Source organism: Dermacentor variabilis, chromosome 1 (genome assembly GCF_050947875.1).
Source record: "Dermacentor variabilis isolate Ectoservices chromosome 1, ASM5094787v1, whole genome shotgun sequence".
Lineage (NCBI taxonomy): Eukaryota > Metazoa > Arthropoda > Arachnida > Ixodida > Ixodidae > Dermacentor > Dermacentor variabilis.
This window is the reverse complement of record NC_134568.1, coordinates 91,383,157-91,398,763: the sequence shown is the minus strand read 5'-3', so window position 1 is coordinate 91,398,763 and position 15,607 is coordinate 91,383,157. Positions and strand designations below refer to the sequence as shown.

The window sequence follows — 15,607 nt, the reverse complement described above, 5'->3', positions numbered from 1 at the left end:
ACAGGTTTTATATTTTGTTTGATTGATGCGACCTTACTTATGTTTCTCTTTTTTTCTGCATGCGAATAGTTTCTATAATTAGTTGATAATTATGCTTACTTTTCGTACTATTTTGTATATTTCTAACTCATATTGCACGAAGGATTGCGCTTGATGTTCTGTATTTCCCCCTACTGTAATGCCTGTAAAGGAGCTGTAGGCCGGTATTGCATAAATAAACAAAATCACAGATAAAGCTATTTCGCGGTTTGGTTGGTTATGGTGCTTGTTAGAAAATGTCGTTTGTTATTCAACAAATCCAGAAAACTGCAATTATAAGTGCAATTGTACGGAGCGGTAGATTGCCGAATCCTGCATGTACCATCAGCATCTATGTGCAAATGAAGGAAATAAAAACTCGTACTTCAGATTCCGTTGTGTCATGCAGTTCTATGCGTTTTTTGCCACGCTACGTAGCAAATGATGTACACTTTAACGTTGGCTTCGGAGGCTGATAGTATACACATTTTCCTGCCTTCCAGGTTATTCACCACGCTCTGCATATTCCTAAAACTAAACGAAGCGTCTCCGCAACACGAAGTGGCTTTGAATGTCATCGCAATCTTTAATTTGCTTCGTGCATGCTGCTCGCGATACGAAAACGCCGGAAGTGTAACACGGTATCCTTTGTACGGCTGTACGTATTGTGATTAAACCGCCCTTACGGAGCAATTAAAATAAAAGTCGCAGTTTCGCCAGAAAGGCGAAGCTTTGATCGTGACAGCAAATTATTAGACAGCTATACGAAGTAAGAATAGTAGTTTTATCGTCCGTACCAACTTGCGAACATTCGCATACTAACTAAATTAACAAACATGGTGTCACACGCGCACAGACAAAAATGAACACATCTTGCTCGATGACCGCGGACACTCGCTGTCGAAACGGTGGCGTGAGTAAGAGCGACAGCAGCAACGAGCGAAGTGACCTTTGTGCTGCCTCTGCTTCAACGCCAACTAAGCGGCGAGAATACAGCGCACGCAAAGCTATCAGCCCTCGGCGAGCTTAGACCTACGGCCCATCGGAGATAATTTACTCAGCATCTCATACTTCACGGGCATATTCAGGGATTCAGGGCACGAATTTACAAATATTTTCGCTCGTAAGTGCTCTTTGCTATTGGCCAGCCACCTCGGAAAATTGTGCGTCTTGCTACATGATAGTCTAGATTTTGCTCTTAAGAACAATTCTAGCTGAAGAGCTTCTTGTGAATACGGGCCCGGGATCACTCGTTTGTCAGCTTCAGTGTTTTGCGCGATACCACGTTTCACTTACGTGTCTGGCATACCGACAATTCTGCTTAAGCTGTTTCCTGCGAAATCTCATATATAATCAGACTAGCTCATGCGCGAAGAAAAAAAAAACAGTATGTGAATGAAGGCTTACTCATCGTCCGGTATAGAAAATAGTGCGACTGGACCGTAGTCGTAGGTATACGTGACCAGGCCTGTTACGACCATGCTGGCGACGGCGAAGGCACCTATGAGACCCAGGCCAAGGGCTGGCCGCCTGCATCATGAGTAGACGACTAAGTTTTCATGCATGATGCACCCCAGCGATGGTAAAACGCAGAACTTACCTGTAAAGCGTGATAAAGAAGATTGGGGCAATGATGAAGTATTGCATGTCACAGGACAGATACCAGCCATGTGGAAGGCACTGAAACGCGCAAGCAGAGAGAATCAGGCAGTGCGAAGGATGAGTGAGGACGCGGCCTTACAACCGCTATAGTGACTTGAACACTTGTCCTGCAGGGTGAATCGCTCTTGCGCATGTACTTTAACCACAAATCACTTAACACGATTCAATTTCGGCTCGTATGCAGTTTTAACACAATAGCGTTTTTTAAGTGGTGGGCAAGTAACTGGCCCTGCGCACTCGACGAGGGTGTATGGAAAGCATGGACATCAAATGCAATATTAAAGCTAATAAAAAGTAAAGTTTCAGACAGCGCTCTTGCGACAACGGCATATAATCAAAAAGAAAAAAAAACTACATTTCTTTTATTGCAAGACGAAAATGTCTCAGACAATATCCAGCAGGCACAGATGAGAATAAACAGGGGAAGCGTACCTGAATTCTGTTTCATCTAGTGTTCTGGTGGTGCAAGAAGTTGCACAAATTTTTTTTATAGCAAGTCCGTTTCAAGTTTTTAGAGACACTGATTCAGACTGGGAAAGAGCAATTAGTTTGTTTCCCTGTCACCCTCTTGTGACGGCGCATAGGCGCGCGTGTGCGCGAGAAAGCAAGCCTCCAGAGCGCGATTCTTGACTTACTGTATCTACAGCGATAGCTACGAGCAGGTACTTCTTGTGACAATCAGTGATGCTTACAACTTCTTGGGTCTTCATCCAGGAACTTATGTAAATGACGTTGGTCCACCAGTAGCGCTTGCACCCTTCTGCGAAACGGTCCACGGTCTCATGCCAGATCGGACCGTTCATCCAGGGTGGGCCAAGAATCAGCGTGAGAGACACCATCAGGAATGGCGGCGTCAGCCTGTAGCGAAAGGAACAAAGCGTTGATCGCATGTTGAACTCACTGTGCGCCACTCTTGCACTTTCTGGCCGCTTTTCTGCTGCACTTGCTAGCTGCAAAGCCTCTCTGAGGTAATTATATTGCCACTCTAAACTATAAATTCGTTTTTTTCTTCAATAGTACTTCTGCGAATGAGTAAAATGTGTCCCTTTTATCGCATTGTTTTGATGCATGAAATAGGGTAGGCGATGACTTCCTCGTTCCCCTGACACCTGTTTGGGCGCGCATTGTTGCAAATCTTTACTCACTATGGTCATTCACGTACACGCTCAAGCGGTACTCGCGATTACCTCACAAACCTTCCTGTAGAAAACCTAGTAATGACAAGGGTGAATTTTTTTCTGTCCCCCTCTTTGGAACGTATTGTGCGGAAGAGGGCGCCATGTATTGCGTGGTAATCGGTAAAAATGCCATTTCTTCTCAAATTCGACAACTGTGTAAATTATTTACTTAAACAGGCACGACGACTTTGTCAATCGGCAGCTAGCGAAAACTCCATGCCTGCAATGCCTTCTGTTCCTCGAAGGATCAGTTATAGCCCGCAAAAGGACTTCGTCTCCTTGTCGCATTCTTAAGTGAGACTGGTCTGATGGCCATGTGATGAAACAACCCAGTGATACTATAAGAGACGCTGGGGCGGAGCAATCGGCGGCCTTGATCACCAGGCTGAACCCGCCTGTTGCCACAACTCACCACCACCACCATCACCGGTGACAGCGCTGCTTCGCGTTGTCTCTAGACTCTGTAGTATCACGAACCAGCCAACACGCGCAACTTCGTTCGTAATCCTTTTAAGACCTCTGTATGTCGTCGACAGCCCGCATGCATTGACAATATGTTCGCTGTACTACAACTAGCTGGCCAGCGTCTGTTCCGCTCTAGCCATACAATTTGCTTTATGAATGCGCGCCCTGCGGCCGAATTAGCAGCTTCTGATCGCGAATATTGTGACCTTGGTCATGGGTATTTTATTGCACTGTACTTGCCTCTGCGTTCTTTTATTTTTTTGTCTAATTGAAACGTCGTCGTTTTATACGGTTGTTGCACCACTGCGCCTTGCAGTGCAGTGCAGGCACGGTAGTGAGGTGTGGCTGTGCGGGAGGTGTTTGTCCCGCTTTTGTATGACAGCGTTGCACAGCACGCAACGGCATGGCGCGTCCTTTCTGCCGCCCACATGAGCCGATCCCGAAAGTGGTGCACTATGTAACTTGGTCGATATCTAAGGTGGTTCAATGCCACGTAGCGTCTAAAAGGCGCTAGCTACCGCGCTCACAGTTATATGACTGAATTGCTGTTATACAACGTGACGCACGTGCCAATTCTCAAAGCGGTGGCTTGCCCATCGGAATGAGGGTTAAGGCTGTTGTTCCCTCGTGTCATGTCGCTTGTCTGCTGTGTTTACGGATTCCGGTAGGAATCCCGCCATCGGAGACATAATTTTTTTTTTTTTTAACGGCAGCTTGCGTTAACCAGTTACAGCGCAGCACGCTCCCACGCAGATGTTTTCCCGGCCCCACGCAATGCCGCGCCTTTCATTTCACCCTTATCCACGCTTCTCCCGTGCTAGCGGTGGGGCTCTTCGCGGGGCCTATGCACCGAGAAACCCTGCCAACCAGCCACGCCAAATTCAGGAAAGGTAATCAAAGAAAGTGTCAATTTAAAAAAAAGGTTACATAAAATACGGAGCTGCCAAAAAATTTAGATTCTATGTTTGCAATGATCTATGTATGTGTAACCATATAACACAAGCATGGGACAAGAACGTGAACAGATGAAGTATTAATTGATAACTCATTCGGGTAGCGTACAATGATGGTTATTTGCCACACATGACAATCAACAGCATCACGTGGACTTAGCCCCTCGCAGGTTGCGCACGTTGATCTTTTCGCTTTGTCAATTGGAAGAAAAGGACGCGGCGGAGGGGGGGGGGGGGTTGTTAGGTACGGTAGTGTACTTGGGTGGAATTTGCATAAGTGTGGAATGTTTACCTGATGTATCGATGTATGTAGTACATCAAAAAGTCAAATCTGCCTTTGTCTTGCTGAATCTTTCCGTAGCAAACGAACATGAGAAGCAGTCCACTGGAAGAGAATGCGAACATATTTGAATGTATAATTAGTTACTTCTCATTTGTTTCCAACCTGCAAATAGCATACGTTTAGAAGATCATAAGATATCGAAAAAATATTGGATTGCCGTTTGTGTAAACCTTTTTAAGACAGCATGGTTGTTGTATGTAGCACCTAAGAAAACGAATCGAATGTTTTCATGACGAAAAACAAGTTAAGTTCTTTAAGTGCACCCTTAATGAACATTTAAAGTATGGGGTTTTACGTGCCAAAAACCACTTTCTGATTATGAGGCACGCCGTAGTGGAGGACTCCGGAAATTTCGACCACCTGGGGTTCTTTAACGTGCACCTAAATCTAGCCACAAGGGTGTTTTCGCATTTCGCCCCGATCGAAATGCGGCCGCCGTGGCCGGGTTTCGATCGTGCTCAGCAGCCCAACACCATAGCCACTGATCAACCACGGAGGGTCCTTAATGAACATCAAACCATTATAATAGCCCCTCGCAATATTAAACGGTTCTAACACCGTGTCGTTCAATAATAGAATAACAAAGCACCTATTTTTTACGTCAAACCCTGATGTGATAAGGAGGCCAATGTGGCCATTCGTTAATTGTATTGTGGGCTCTAATTACTAATTATTACATGGTATTTGATTGAGTTTTACATATACAGTCACATGAGAGCTAACCATAGGAGGTGTTAGTTATTAGCTTTTACCTTAGTAGAAAGAAGGTGTCCACGGACAGCGAGGCGTTTAGGACCACTTGGAAGGCGACGTCTTTTCCCAAGTCTTTGGCCCGGATAGCTCCTGCTGCAAAATTTGTGTTTGCCTGTACTGCCAAGAGGCGAGCGAAGAACTCCGGGTGCAATAAGAGAAGTGAAATGAATAGTTTGCCTCAGAAAGTCGAACCGGAACTCTTATCGGTTTCGTTCGGGTTACCATGTTTGAACGTTTCGGTTTTGTACGAGTTTACCTATTGAACAAAAAAAAAAGGAATAATAGTGGTTCAAACTTATATAAAGTTTAAACCGATTACTAGTAAGGTAATAAATCGTAAAAGGCAGCAAGGTATCTACACAAAAGAAGCAACATTTACGTACCAATGTGCAAAGTGATCAGATTAATGTACTAGAAATATCAAAGTGTCTATCGAGTTTTTTTTCTCACTTTAGCATTTGTGGATAAAGTCTATTTTTATTTTTAATTGGAAAACATTTTTATCGCCTTCTACAGACACGCGATCTTGAATTTCCAGCTTCGCTATTTCAGCTGTTTCAGCTATTACAGCTTCACCATTTCTGGCTTCGCTTCGCTAGGGGGCAAAAAATTTCACAGATTACAGCTATGAAATAACTCAGTACTCGAACTCCTCCAATTAACACTTCAATTACCTTATTCTTAGCCTCAACTAATGCGGCTTCAAGCCAATCATTCTGTGAAACTACGGGGTTTGATAAGACATTATTGGCCTCGTGCTCCTAAACTTGACACGCCAGCGCTGCCGTCGGCATGAAGTTCTTATTAGCGTCACGTGACAATGCCTCGCCCCGTCCGTCGCAGCGGGAGCCAGCTGGAAATAAATCTGTCATAAAACCGGCCTTGTTGCTGTCTCTTTCCTCCTTAGTGCCGTTAATTACAGCTGGTTCGTTTGCCTATAGACCCATGCATGACTACGTTAAGAGGAACTTGTCTGTGGAGGAGCTCACCACCGTGGTTTACGGCCTGTTTTACTGTTCGGTGTCACGACATCGGACGTATGGCATGTATATGTTCCATGCATGATGTAATCATCATCGCCGGCAGCCTCTTTCATGTCCACTGCAGGAGGACGGCCTCTTATAGGTTGATATCCAGTTATCCCTGTCTTCTGTCAGCCGACTGCATCCTGTGCCTGCAAATATCCAAATCTTGACAAACCACCTCATCCTCATTCGCTGGTGTTTCCCTACCCTTGGCATTCGTTCTGCAACTCTAATAGAGCGGCGATTATCTGCTCTACCGCATTCAGTTACCTGTCCACCCTCTTAATCGTCCGCTTAATCTCAGCATATAATATCAGATAAACCTGTTTGATCTTTAATCAGTATTACCGTTTTCCAGTCTCTTAACGTCGCACCAATAATTTCCCGTTAAATCGCTTTCTGCACCACTCTTAACTGTCAAGTTTCCTTGTAATCATCAAAATTTCATCCCCGACGGTTAGTATTGTGAATGCACAGATAGTGGTCTTTTCTTTTAAGAGGAAGCATTATCACCGCGCCAACAGCGATTTCGCTATTCAAATATTTGTAAAACTCAGAAGTGCTCTTATGAGAGAACCGCTGGACCGATATGAAAAAAGAGAGCATTCAATTTGACAGAGTAAGTTAAGTTATAGTGGCTTTAGGGAGCATAATTTGACTTGTGTACCTCAATTTTTTTTAGTTGCATGAAATCGGAGTTTACTAAAAAAATATTAGCACGATGTTTACAAATCTGTAACATAGCACCAAAGTCAGACATCGCAGTTCTGTAATCTTAAGGCTCTTAGAACGTCCAGAGCGATCAAATTTGATATACTCATTTGTATCTTACGTGAAACTGTTACAATGTTTACAAGGGTGTTGCAAATTGTCCTACTCACAAATTAGTGGTATGTTTCAAAGCAATGTATAATTCATCATTGTTTTCTGTTTTGGATATGTTACTAGGTGCAGTTTACAAAATCGGGATATTTTTGTTCAATGATTGAATGTGTGTTCTTTAGTTGCGCGAGGGCCACGTATGTCCAAAGAGTGCCGTGCCAGTATTTCTGTTGCTGAGTTAGAGTTGTACACTTCATACTTTAGTTTTCTTTTTTTTCAATTTCGCGATATTCAAGAAATTGCAAAAACAATGGCGACCTAAATGAAAAATTCATTTCCTTCAGTCCCTAGACTTTAGCTTTCACTTTTAAATGCCATAAATATCATCAAAACTGGTGCAGGGGTTGCCGGGCAAAACGATTTCTCCGTTGCCGTGATTTAGAAAGGAGCTCCCGAGCTAAAGCTTCCTCTTAAGTGATCACGGTATGCCGCCGTGCATGGCTTCAGAAGTTCAGAGTGCCTTCTGTACACACTCTAACTGATCTTTATTAGTTGGGAGACTTTCTTCTCATGATCCGGGTTCCCTGCGAGTACTTCGACCGTGTAAATGTTCTCCTGCGCAATTTGAAGAATCTCACTTACAATCACGAGCTCTTATTGTTTCATCAAACTGTAGTAAACATTACCTTTTTTTTTACCTATTAATCTTCAAGCCTGTCCTTACACTGGTTCAAGTCCTGAAAGATTTGCATCAGCAACGTTGCTGAAGACCGCAATGTCACTTGCAAACAGCAAAGTTTTGAGGTGTTCTTTATTCATCTTTATTTACCTCTAATCCTCGCCAATATAGCATTTTGAGTATATGTTTAAAGAATACAGTAAGCCCGGTGTAAGCTTTCCCAAGATACTCAAAAGACAAAGAGTCGTGATAATTTTGCCGATTTGAGCAAGTAAATAACCCAGCACCACTATTCGAGCAACCTCTCCCGCGAAGAACAACCGCATGTTCCAGTTAGAGATGCTATATTATCAGACGAAGTGTAGTGTAACACGTGTTTCAAACTCGGCATGCATTACGCGTCTAACGGGATGTTTGGTGTGTTAACAAAAGTTGGTTGACGCCCTCAGAGCGGTCTCTCGTTCCTCTCAAACCACTTAAATATTGCCTCCCAGAGACGGCAACAAATTGGTCCATGCGTCTTCGGTATTAACGCAAGGTACGTAATGTTCATGGTATCTGAAAATGAAAAAGTGCGTAATGAACGAAAAACAACGGCTGCATTCGTTCGACAGTGTAACGTGTTGTATATTTGCACGTCCCTGGTCGAAATCGGCCGAGAAAGCTCCGATAGCATATAGAAATGTGTAATTTTTCTTGTCGACATAAAGCTTCCCTCAGTCTTTGGCGCCGCGAACATCGCACGTTACAAGTTTGAATTCAAGGCCATGAGCACTACTACGAATTACATTGTGCGTAATACATTCCCAACCTTTTAACTGCAAATAACGGCTCATTGGAAAGCAAGCCACCTAAATAGCTTTTTTTTTAACTTACAAATGTATTAAAAGCATTGTTGTGTCTGCGAAAGATGGAATCGTGTGTCCGCTGCGCAAACACGTATTCCTATCTACGGCTGTCTGCTGCGGTATTCTATGCATTTATATATTTTGATTTATATTAGCCTCAGAGCCATATGGCTTTATTTAGGGAGTCGTTGTAAAAGTAACCGAATAAACAAGTGAGTTGCAGTGATAGCTAGCATAGAGATGTATCCCGATTGTGCAATGTTAATTATAACTTTTTCAAGAAAAAGTGTTATCGGTGATGGCTATGGCACTTGGAGAAATGTGGTTCCATTTAGTGCAAAATCGGAGACATAAAGGATTGCAATACTAAATAAAAATAAGTCGCAATTTTGCCCGAGAAGCAAATAATTGATAGCGATAATAAATATTAGACAACTACACGAATTAAGGTCCGTAGTTCTATCGGCAGTATAAATTGTACAAAAAGTTTGCTTACTAATTAAATAAACATGGTGTCACGTGCGTACAGTGAACCGACCCTGGGTGTTCAATACTACTGTCAGGCTGTGCTCGAAGTGACCGGGCTGACGCCACACTTCTATTACAACGCAGTGGGTAGAGTCCTCAAATGAACTTTCCCTGCTGCAATCGGTTCAAGGATATTTTTTTTACTATTCGCTAAAACACTACGCGACGCTTCGGTCCTATAAACGGCTGCTAATTAACATTTCAGCAGCGTGCGTTGACGCTCTTTAGCATGCAGATGTCGCACTCACTTGCAATGCCTGGTAACTGAACATTTCATACGCAGAGAAGTGAAGTTCGCGGGATACTTCAAGAACACAGTTCTTAAGCTTTCCTCTGAAAAAATTAGTTAGCTTGGTAGCAGATGCCTTTTAATATTTTCACACTGGCTAATAGAATGCTCAGACTAGCCTCCAATATAAGCAGGCGAAACAAGTCACTTTCCGTGAAGCGTTCAGAACTGCCAGCCAAACCAGTTCGGAACAATTCCTTTGCTTTGTCTCGCACTGCTCTGAGCCGATGGCTGAACCGATCGCTTTGCTCGGGTTCAGGTTGAGCTACAATATGGCAGCACATATTGGGTACGGGTATAGTTCCGGTTCCGCATGAGTAAGTGGTATAGTTTTTATCAGCGTTGAACACCCTTGTTGGCATCGAGAAATTCTACTGGGTGCTTCATGCGGAGCCTGCGGAGCCTGCGGAGTTCGAGCACATGGACGTGACCCGAAACTAGAATTTTGGAATTTCAAAAAGGTGGAATACCAAAAACGTCCTTGCAGAAAGTACACGAAATCTCGGAGCTTTCTACAATGCAGCATTCCCGGTGTTGTATGTAGCTTTCTCACGGAAGATTTCGCCTTGTAGGACACCTTCATTTCCGTCATATATTTTGAGCCGTGTAACTGCCTCCTTAATGAAAACTTTTCATTGTGATATTGCTAATGTGTAAATTAACATTTAGGTGTTAAATTGAAGTAATTAAATTGATTCATTGGTGCACTTTTCCACTGCTCCAGGCTGAGAAATGTCATGTAACGTAGTTTACTGAACATGAAAAATGTACCATCTTGTCGGAGACGTATCTTCCATACGGGAAAAAATAGGGAAAAAATTGTTTGAGCTAACTATACGTACAATAAAGTTAATAGGTCAGCCACATGCCGGCCGTCTGAGGCTCATGCATTCATGGAGGTCCAACATTCACGAGGGGAATTTTTTAGCAACCTAAAGTTCAGTCAACCGTCACAAAGTTAATAGCTAATCCTACTAAGTGAACAAGAGCACACCATGAGCACTTCGAATTGCTCCTCTTAACCACAACAGATTTCGCAATGAATGAACTTGATCTGGATATGCCTTTAGTGCCGACTAATAGCTTGGCATCGGTGTGACGCAAGTTGGTTCTGGCAGGTGAGCATTGCACCTGTAAGCCACAAATTGAGCTTTGAATCAATCCGACCGTTTGATCCGCAAGCAACGGCGAGGCAGTGTGCATAAGGGTAAAATGACGAACTAATGACATCTAATTCGCTTATAAAAAGTTTAAATATCGGAACAACCCATGCGAATACACAGCACAGTAAGAGACGCAGGTACATATAGAAACTGGTGTCGGCCACGTTTAGGGTATACACTAAAAAAATTTTCGGAGATGTATCGATGACGTCTTCAATGATGATAGTGTACATCCCCGGGTGATTAGTGTTCAAAAGCATTAAGCAGGCAGAGTGCTCAGGAAGAAGTTACTGTCGTCGTAATTGAGCGCTCGCGAAATCGTCCGCTTGTCAAAGGTCCGAGATGAAAGCAAGCAATTAGTCAGTCTGCGTGATTGGAAGTGAGGCTCAGCAAGGGTTACCATGTCTTCCACCACTGAAAACGAGACGCGTCTGCAGACCACGACATTGGAAAAATGTTACATAGCGATATAGGGAGCTGGAGAGAAAATATTTCAGGTTATTTCGGTACTCTGCAAAAGACAATACAATCAGCGGTGAAGTCAGTTAAGTTTCGCAGTCAACTGAAGACCCCTACAGTGTCTTCCGTGTGAAGTACATGTGTAGCCATTAAAGCTTTACCGTTTTGGAAAAGGAAGCTGCCCTCTGAGCCTCATCAAATTTAAAACTTGTCTAAATTCGAACAAGCAGTAAGCACAGTGTCCTCTTTTCTTATCAAGGCTACATGAATATGGAGCGGATCTTTTCATATACCTCCACAAAGAGCTCGACCGGTTACCTGCACATCAATTCTGTGCCTCTTTAATCAGCTTTTATGGCATTCTCACATCCAAGAAAACAGGCAAATGTTGGCCGTCATCTTTAGCGATGCATCAGAAGTTACAGTGGCTCGGACGAAAGATTGCAAAAAAAATTGAAACGAGAAATACTGACGGAGAATAACGTTCAGTCCTTCCTGTTTCAGTCTTTCACAACGCGAGTGCCTCAGTACACCTTAATTAATTTTGTTTTTGCAGGGGCGATAGGGTGAGCCAACATCCAGACCTCGGCGCCCAAACTCATCGACCAGAAATAGATAATAACCGGCTGTTTCCGACTGTTTTCAGCAGGCTTCGTGCATGCAACTGAGAAAGGTCCGCGCCTCAGCTGTCGCCGTTCCCTATACATTCTGACAAATCGGATCAACAGCTCACGGACGTCGGCAGATGGCAATCAATACTTCGTATAATGTAAACATCCCTTTGAGTTCGGCCACTTCTATTTCTGTGGCTAAACATATCGAAGTGTAGTGGCTCCGTCACCATATTTTAGGGTAAGGCAACGGCCATGCAAAACCAGTAAGAATAGCTTACAGACTATCGAGTTGTTGCGGCTGAAGTATACGTGACCAAGCATCACCCAGAGCATGCTGATGAATCGTATCCCGTGAAGGCATCTAAGGCTCCGGTCATTGGTTTTCGTCGACAGGACTTTCCGACCATTGGAGTATGCGGAAAACGCCTCCAATAGCTGCCGAGGAATGCCTGCAAAAGAATAAAGGTTGCGTACCTCATCAACGGACTGCTGTGCAAGGCCTGCTGCGAAATGCGCGTCTATATGTACTATGTGTCTTATTCAATTCTGATTCCATCACATATCGTCAACCTTTAACCATTATTTATATATATATATATATATATATATATATATATATATATATATATATCACGAGCCAGAAGGAAAACCGAGGGGCTTAATTAATTCTTGTGAATCATAACCATATAAAGATTGTGGGTTCGGCTCCCACCGGCGGCAAGTTATCTTTTCGTCCACTTTCATTCTCCCTTTATTTTTTTCTACATTTCAAGTTCAACCGCAGCTAATTTCCCCGATGCTTTCCTTGGCTTCACTGTCTGTTCGTTTTACATGATGATGAATTACAAAAATCGAGACCCTTGGTTTCCCTTCTCCTCTCTTATTTATTCATAGCGAGGGTCTCGAATCTGGCAGACTTCATGTCGTTAGGTAGTATACGAGGGATTATTGGCTAGGTGTTTGCTCTCCTATGTTCATGTGTTACTTGACGCCATCAAGGGGAAAAAAGAAAGGATGTTCTACATCCGCTAACCATGAGTCTGAGTGGCGCTCGCTAACACTCCCACGGCTAATACTAATAAGCATAAATACTGAAATTAGTGGACGCATTGATGGCCGTCGCCGTAGCACAAATGGCATTGCAACGCGCGCATCATGCGAGGGTTATGTGTACGACTCCTACCGGCAGCAAAATATCTTTTCATCCACTTTCACATCCCCCCTTTTCCTTTGTTATTTTCTGCATTACAATTTCAACCACAACTAATTCCCCTATGCGTATTTGGCTTCATTGTCTGATGGCCTTATGTGGTGATATACATATACATAAAAAAAAATCACAGTCCCGCTTTCTTTGCGCGTGACTCTTTGGCATGCTGTGCTGCCTGGGGCAAGCTATGCTGCCTGAACAGACCAAAAGTTCACGATGATATTTGACTGCACTTACTTTTCTCCGGCTCCTTCAGTGGCTCTGACGTACGTGTTATGACTCTTCTCATTTTGGGTATAGTTTCAAGCAACGTGCCAGCTATGACAATAAGGATACCGCCGCCGAAAATTGCCCTGTGAAAATACCAAATGACGTCCTGTTACATCACGGTGCATGGAATAAGCGTGGTCTCAGTAATGAAGGCACCAGAGGTTCAGTTTGTCACAGTGAAATTCTCTAGCTGTGAGGTGTGTTGCGCTCTCAGGGTGTCCTTCTATTCCCCATCACAAGGACACCAATTCTGAACATGACTCACAGGAATGAAGAATTTTGTTGTTATTGGAGCGTCACAGCGGTGGTGTACGAAGTGGTGTCATTTCGGGTAAATTCAACCCGAATGGACTAAACTTGTGAGCATAATTTAATATTTGTCAGCGATGTGGCCGCACCTGCTTAATTATGTGCTACACAGCGGATGAGATTGATTGAAAAGGTCTTCTAGTTGTATAGTTGGTGGTTTTGTGCGCCAAATTATGCTTAGAGGCATCTCATAGCTGATGTTTAGGCAGACCAGTTGCTGGAACTTCACTGCTCAGGCATGTCTTCAGAGCAACACAGGCGCCTGCAGCACATATGGGAGCGGCAATGAACAATACAAATTAAGCTATGCACAATATCCCTAGATTTTAGTGCCACGAGCATCGAGTGACACTCTTCTTTATCGAGCAGCACTTTCGATTCACCTCCTGAACCGACCGGGGACGAAATTCAAAACAAATCAGAAAAAAATAGAGAAGAAGATAGTACGTACAAAACTCATAGGCTTTCTTATTTATATGATATAAGAGCATAAGATTAGTTACAAGTTGAGTTACTGAAGTGTCTGTAATAATCCGAATTAATTATAGATCACTGAGCCGACCGGGGACGATATTCAAAATAAATCAGAAAAAAATAGAGAAGAAGATAGTACGTACAAAACTCATAGGCTTCCTTATTTATATGATATAAGAGCATAAGATTAGTTACAAGTTGAGTTACTGAAGTGTCTGTAATAATCCGAATTAATTATAGATCACTGAGCCGACCGGGGACGATATTCAAAATAAATCAGAAGAAAATAGAGAAGAAGATAGTACGTACAAAACTCATAGGCTTCCTTATTTATATGATATAAGAGCATAAGATTAGTTACAGGTTGAGTTCCTGAAGTGTCTGTAATAATCCGAATTAATTATAGATCACTGAGCCGACCGGGGACGATATTCAAAATAAATCAGAAAAAAATAAAGAAGAAAATAGTACGGACAAAACTCATGGGCTTCCTTATTGATAGGATATCAGAGCATAAGATAAGTTACAAGTTGCGTTACTGAAGCGTCTGTAATAATCAGAATTAATTATAAATCACTGAGCCGACCGGGGACGAAATTCAAAATAAATCACAAAAACTAGTAGAGTACAAAATTCATGGGTTTCGTTTTATATATGATATCAGAGCATAAGTTTAGTTACAAGTGGAGTTACTGAAGTGTCTGGAATAATTAGAATTAATTATAAATCACTGATTACCGCACACCAAAGATCAGAATCGTACACTTTAGAGACCAGCCACGTGAGCACGACTTTAGCGAACTTCGTGGAAACCCTTAAGTAGAAACCGGAAGTAATGGAATCAATAATGACGTCACACACAAGAAGGTGGTACGATACTTTACGGGCTAATTGATGAAAAACAGCTGCCTCGAAGTTGGGTTCCTGCGTTGCGTTCGCCTAAAGTTAATCTAAAAAACACCAACGCCGAAGTGCGAATGCCACAAAGAGACGCCTAAGTCAAAGGTTACGGTCGCCTATCATTTTTTATTGCGATAATAATTACACTGCTGCTCGAGGCACGCTCGTGCTGTCACCATTGGCGTCGCCGTCGTCGTCGTGTTGTCTCAGTATCAACGCGCATGCGCGGCCTGCGCGTGCAAGGTTAGGTCTCCAGAGACGCCCAGTGCGTTTGGCTGCAAAAGCGACGAAGCCAAGCGGACGCAGGGTCACGCGCCGCTCCGTAGACTCTGCTGAAACCAGGGCAGCGTTCTGGGTTCCGCTGCTCGCACGAGCGTTGTGCGCACACACACTAGTGGTGTGCATGCTGAGCGGCTGTGTGCATTGAACACCATACTTTGTGCACTGGTCTGGGCGAAACGGGCAGTAAACGTCGAACTAAATCTGTCTTATACGCTTTCTTTGGGTGCTGACAAACTCCGACCGTTTTCCATTCAGTGTTGTAGGCGTTAATGAAAAAAAAATGTAATGAAATGTGTTGCTCGTTTCATTCAAATAAAAGAAACGCGTCACGGCCCTACGTTGGCTACAAATTAGGGCGATGCG

General features: G+C 43.3%; 1 protein-coding gene across 1 annotated transcript in view; it reads right to left on the bottom strand.

Annotated features, from left to right (window-relative positions):
* Window positions 1-15,607, bottom strand: part of LOC142578668 (nose resistant to fluoxetine protein 6-like) — a 96,566-nt gene that overhangs the window by 22,094 nt on the left and 58,865 nt on the right. Inside the window, exons 5-8 of the mRNA XM_075688159.1 lie at window positions 4,569-4,661; window positions 2,373-2,538; window positions 1,619-1,698; window positions 1,426-1,548 (exon numbers count right to left, since the gene is read on the bottom strand). Coding sequence (XP_075544274.1) covers window positions 1,426-1,548; window positions 1,619-1,698; window positions 2,373-2,538; window positions 4,569-4,661 — 462 coding nt within the window. The remainder of the gene's footprint in view (window positions 1-1,425; window positions 1,549-1,618; window positions 1,699-2,372; window positions 2,539-4,568; window positions 4,662-15,607) is intronic.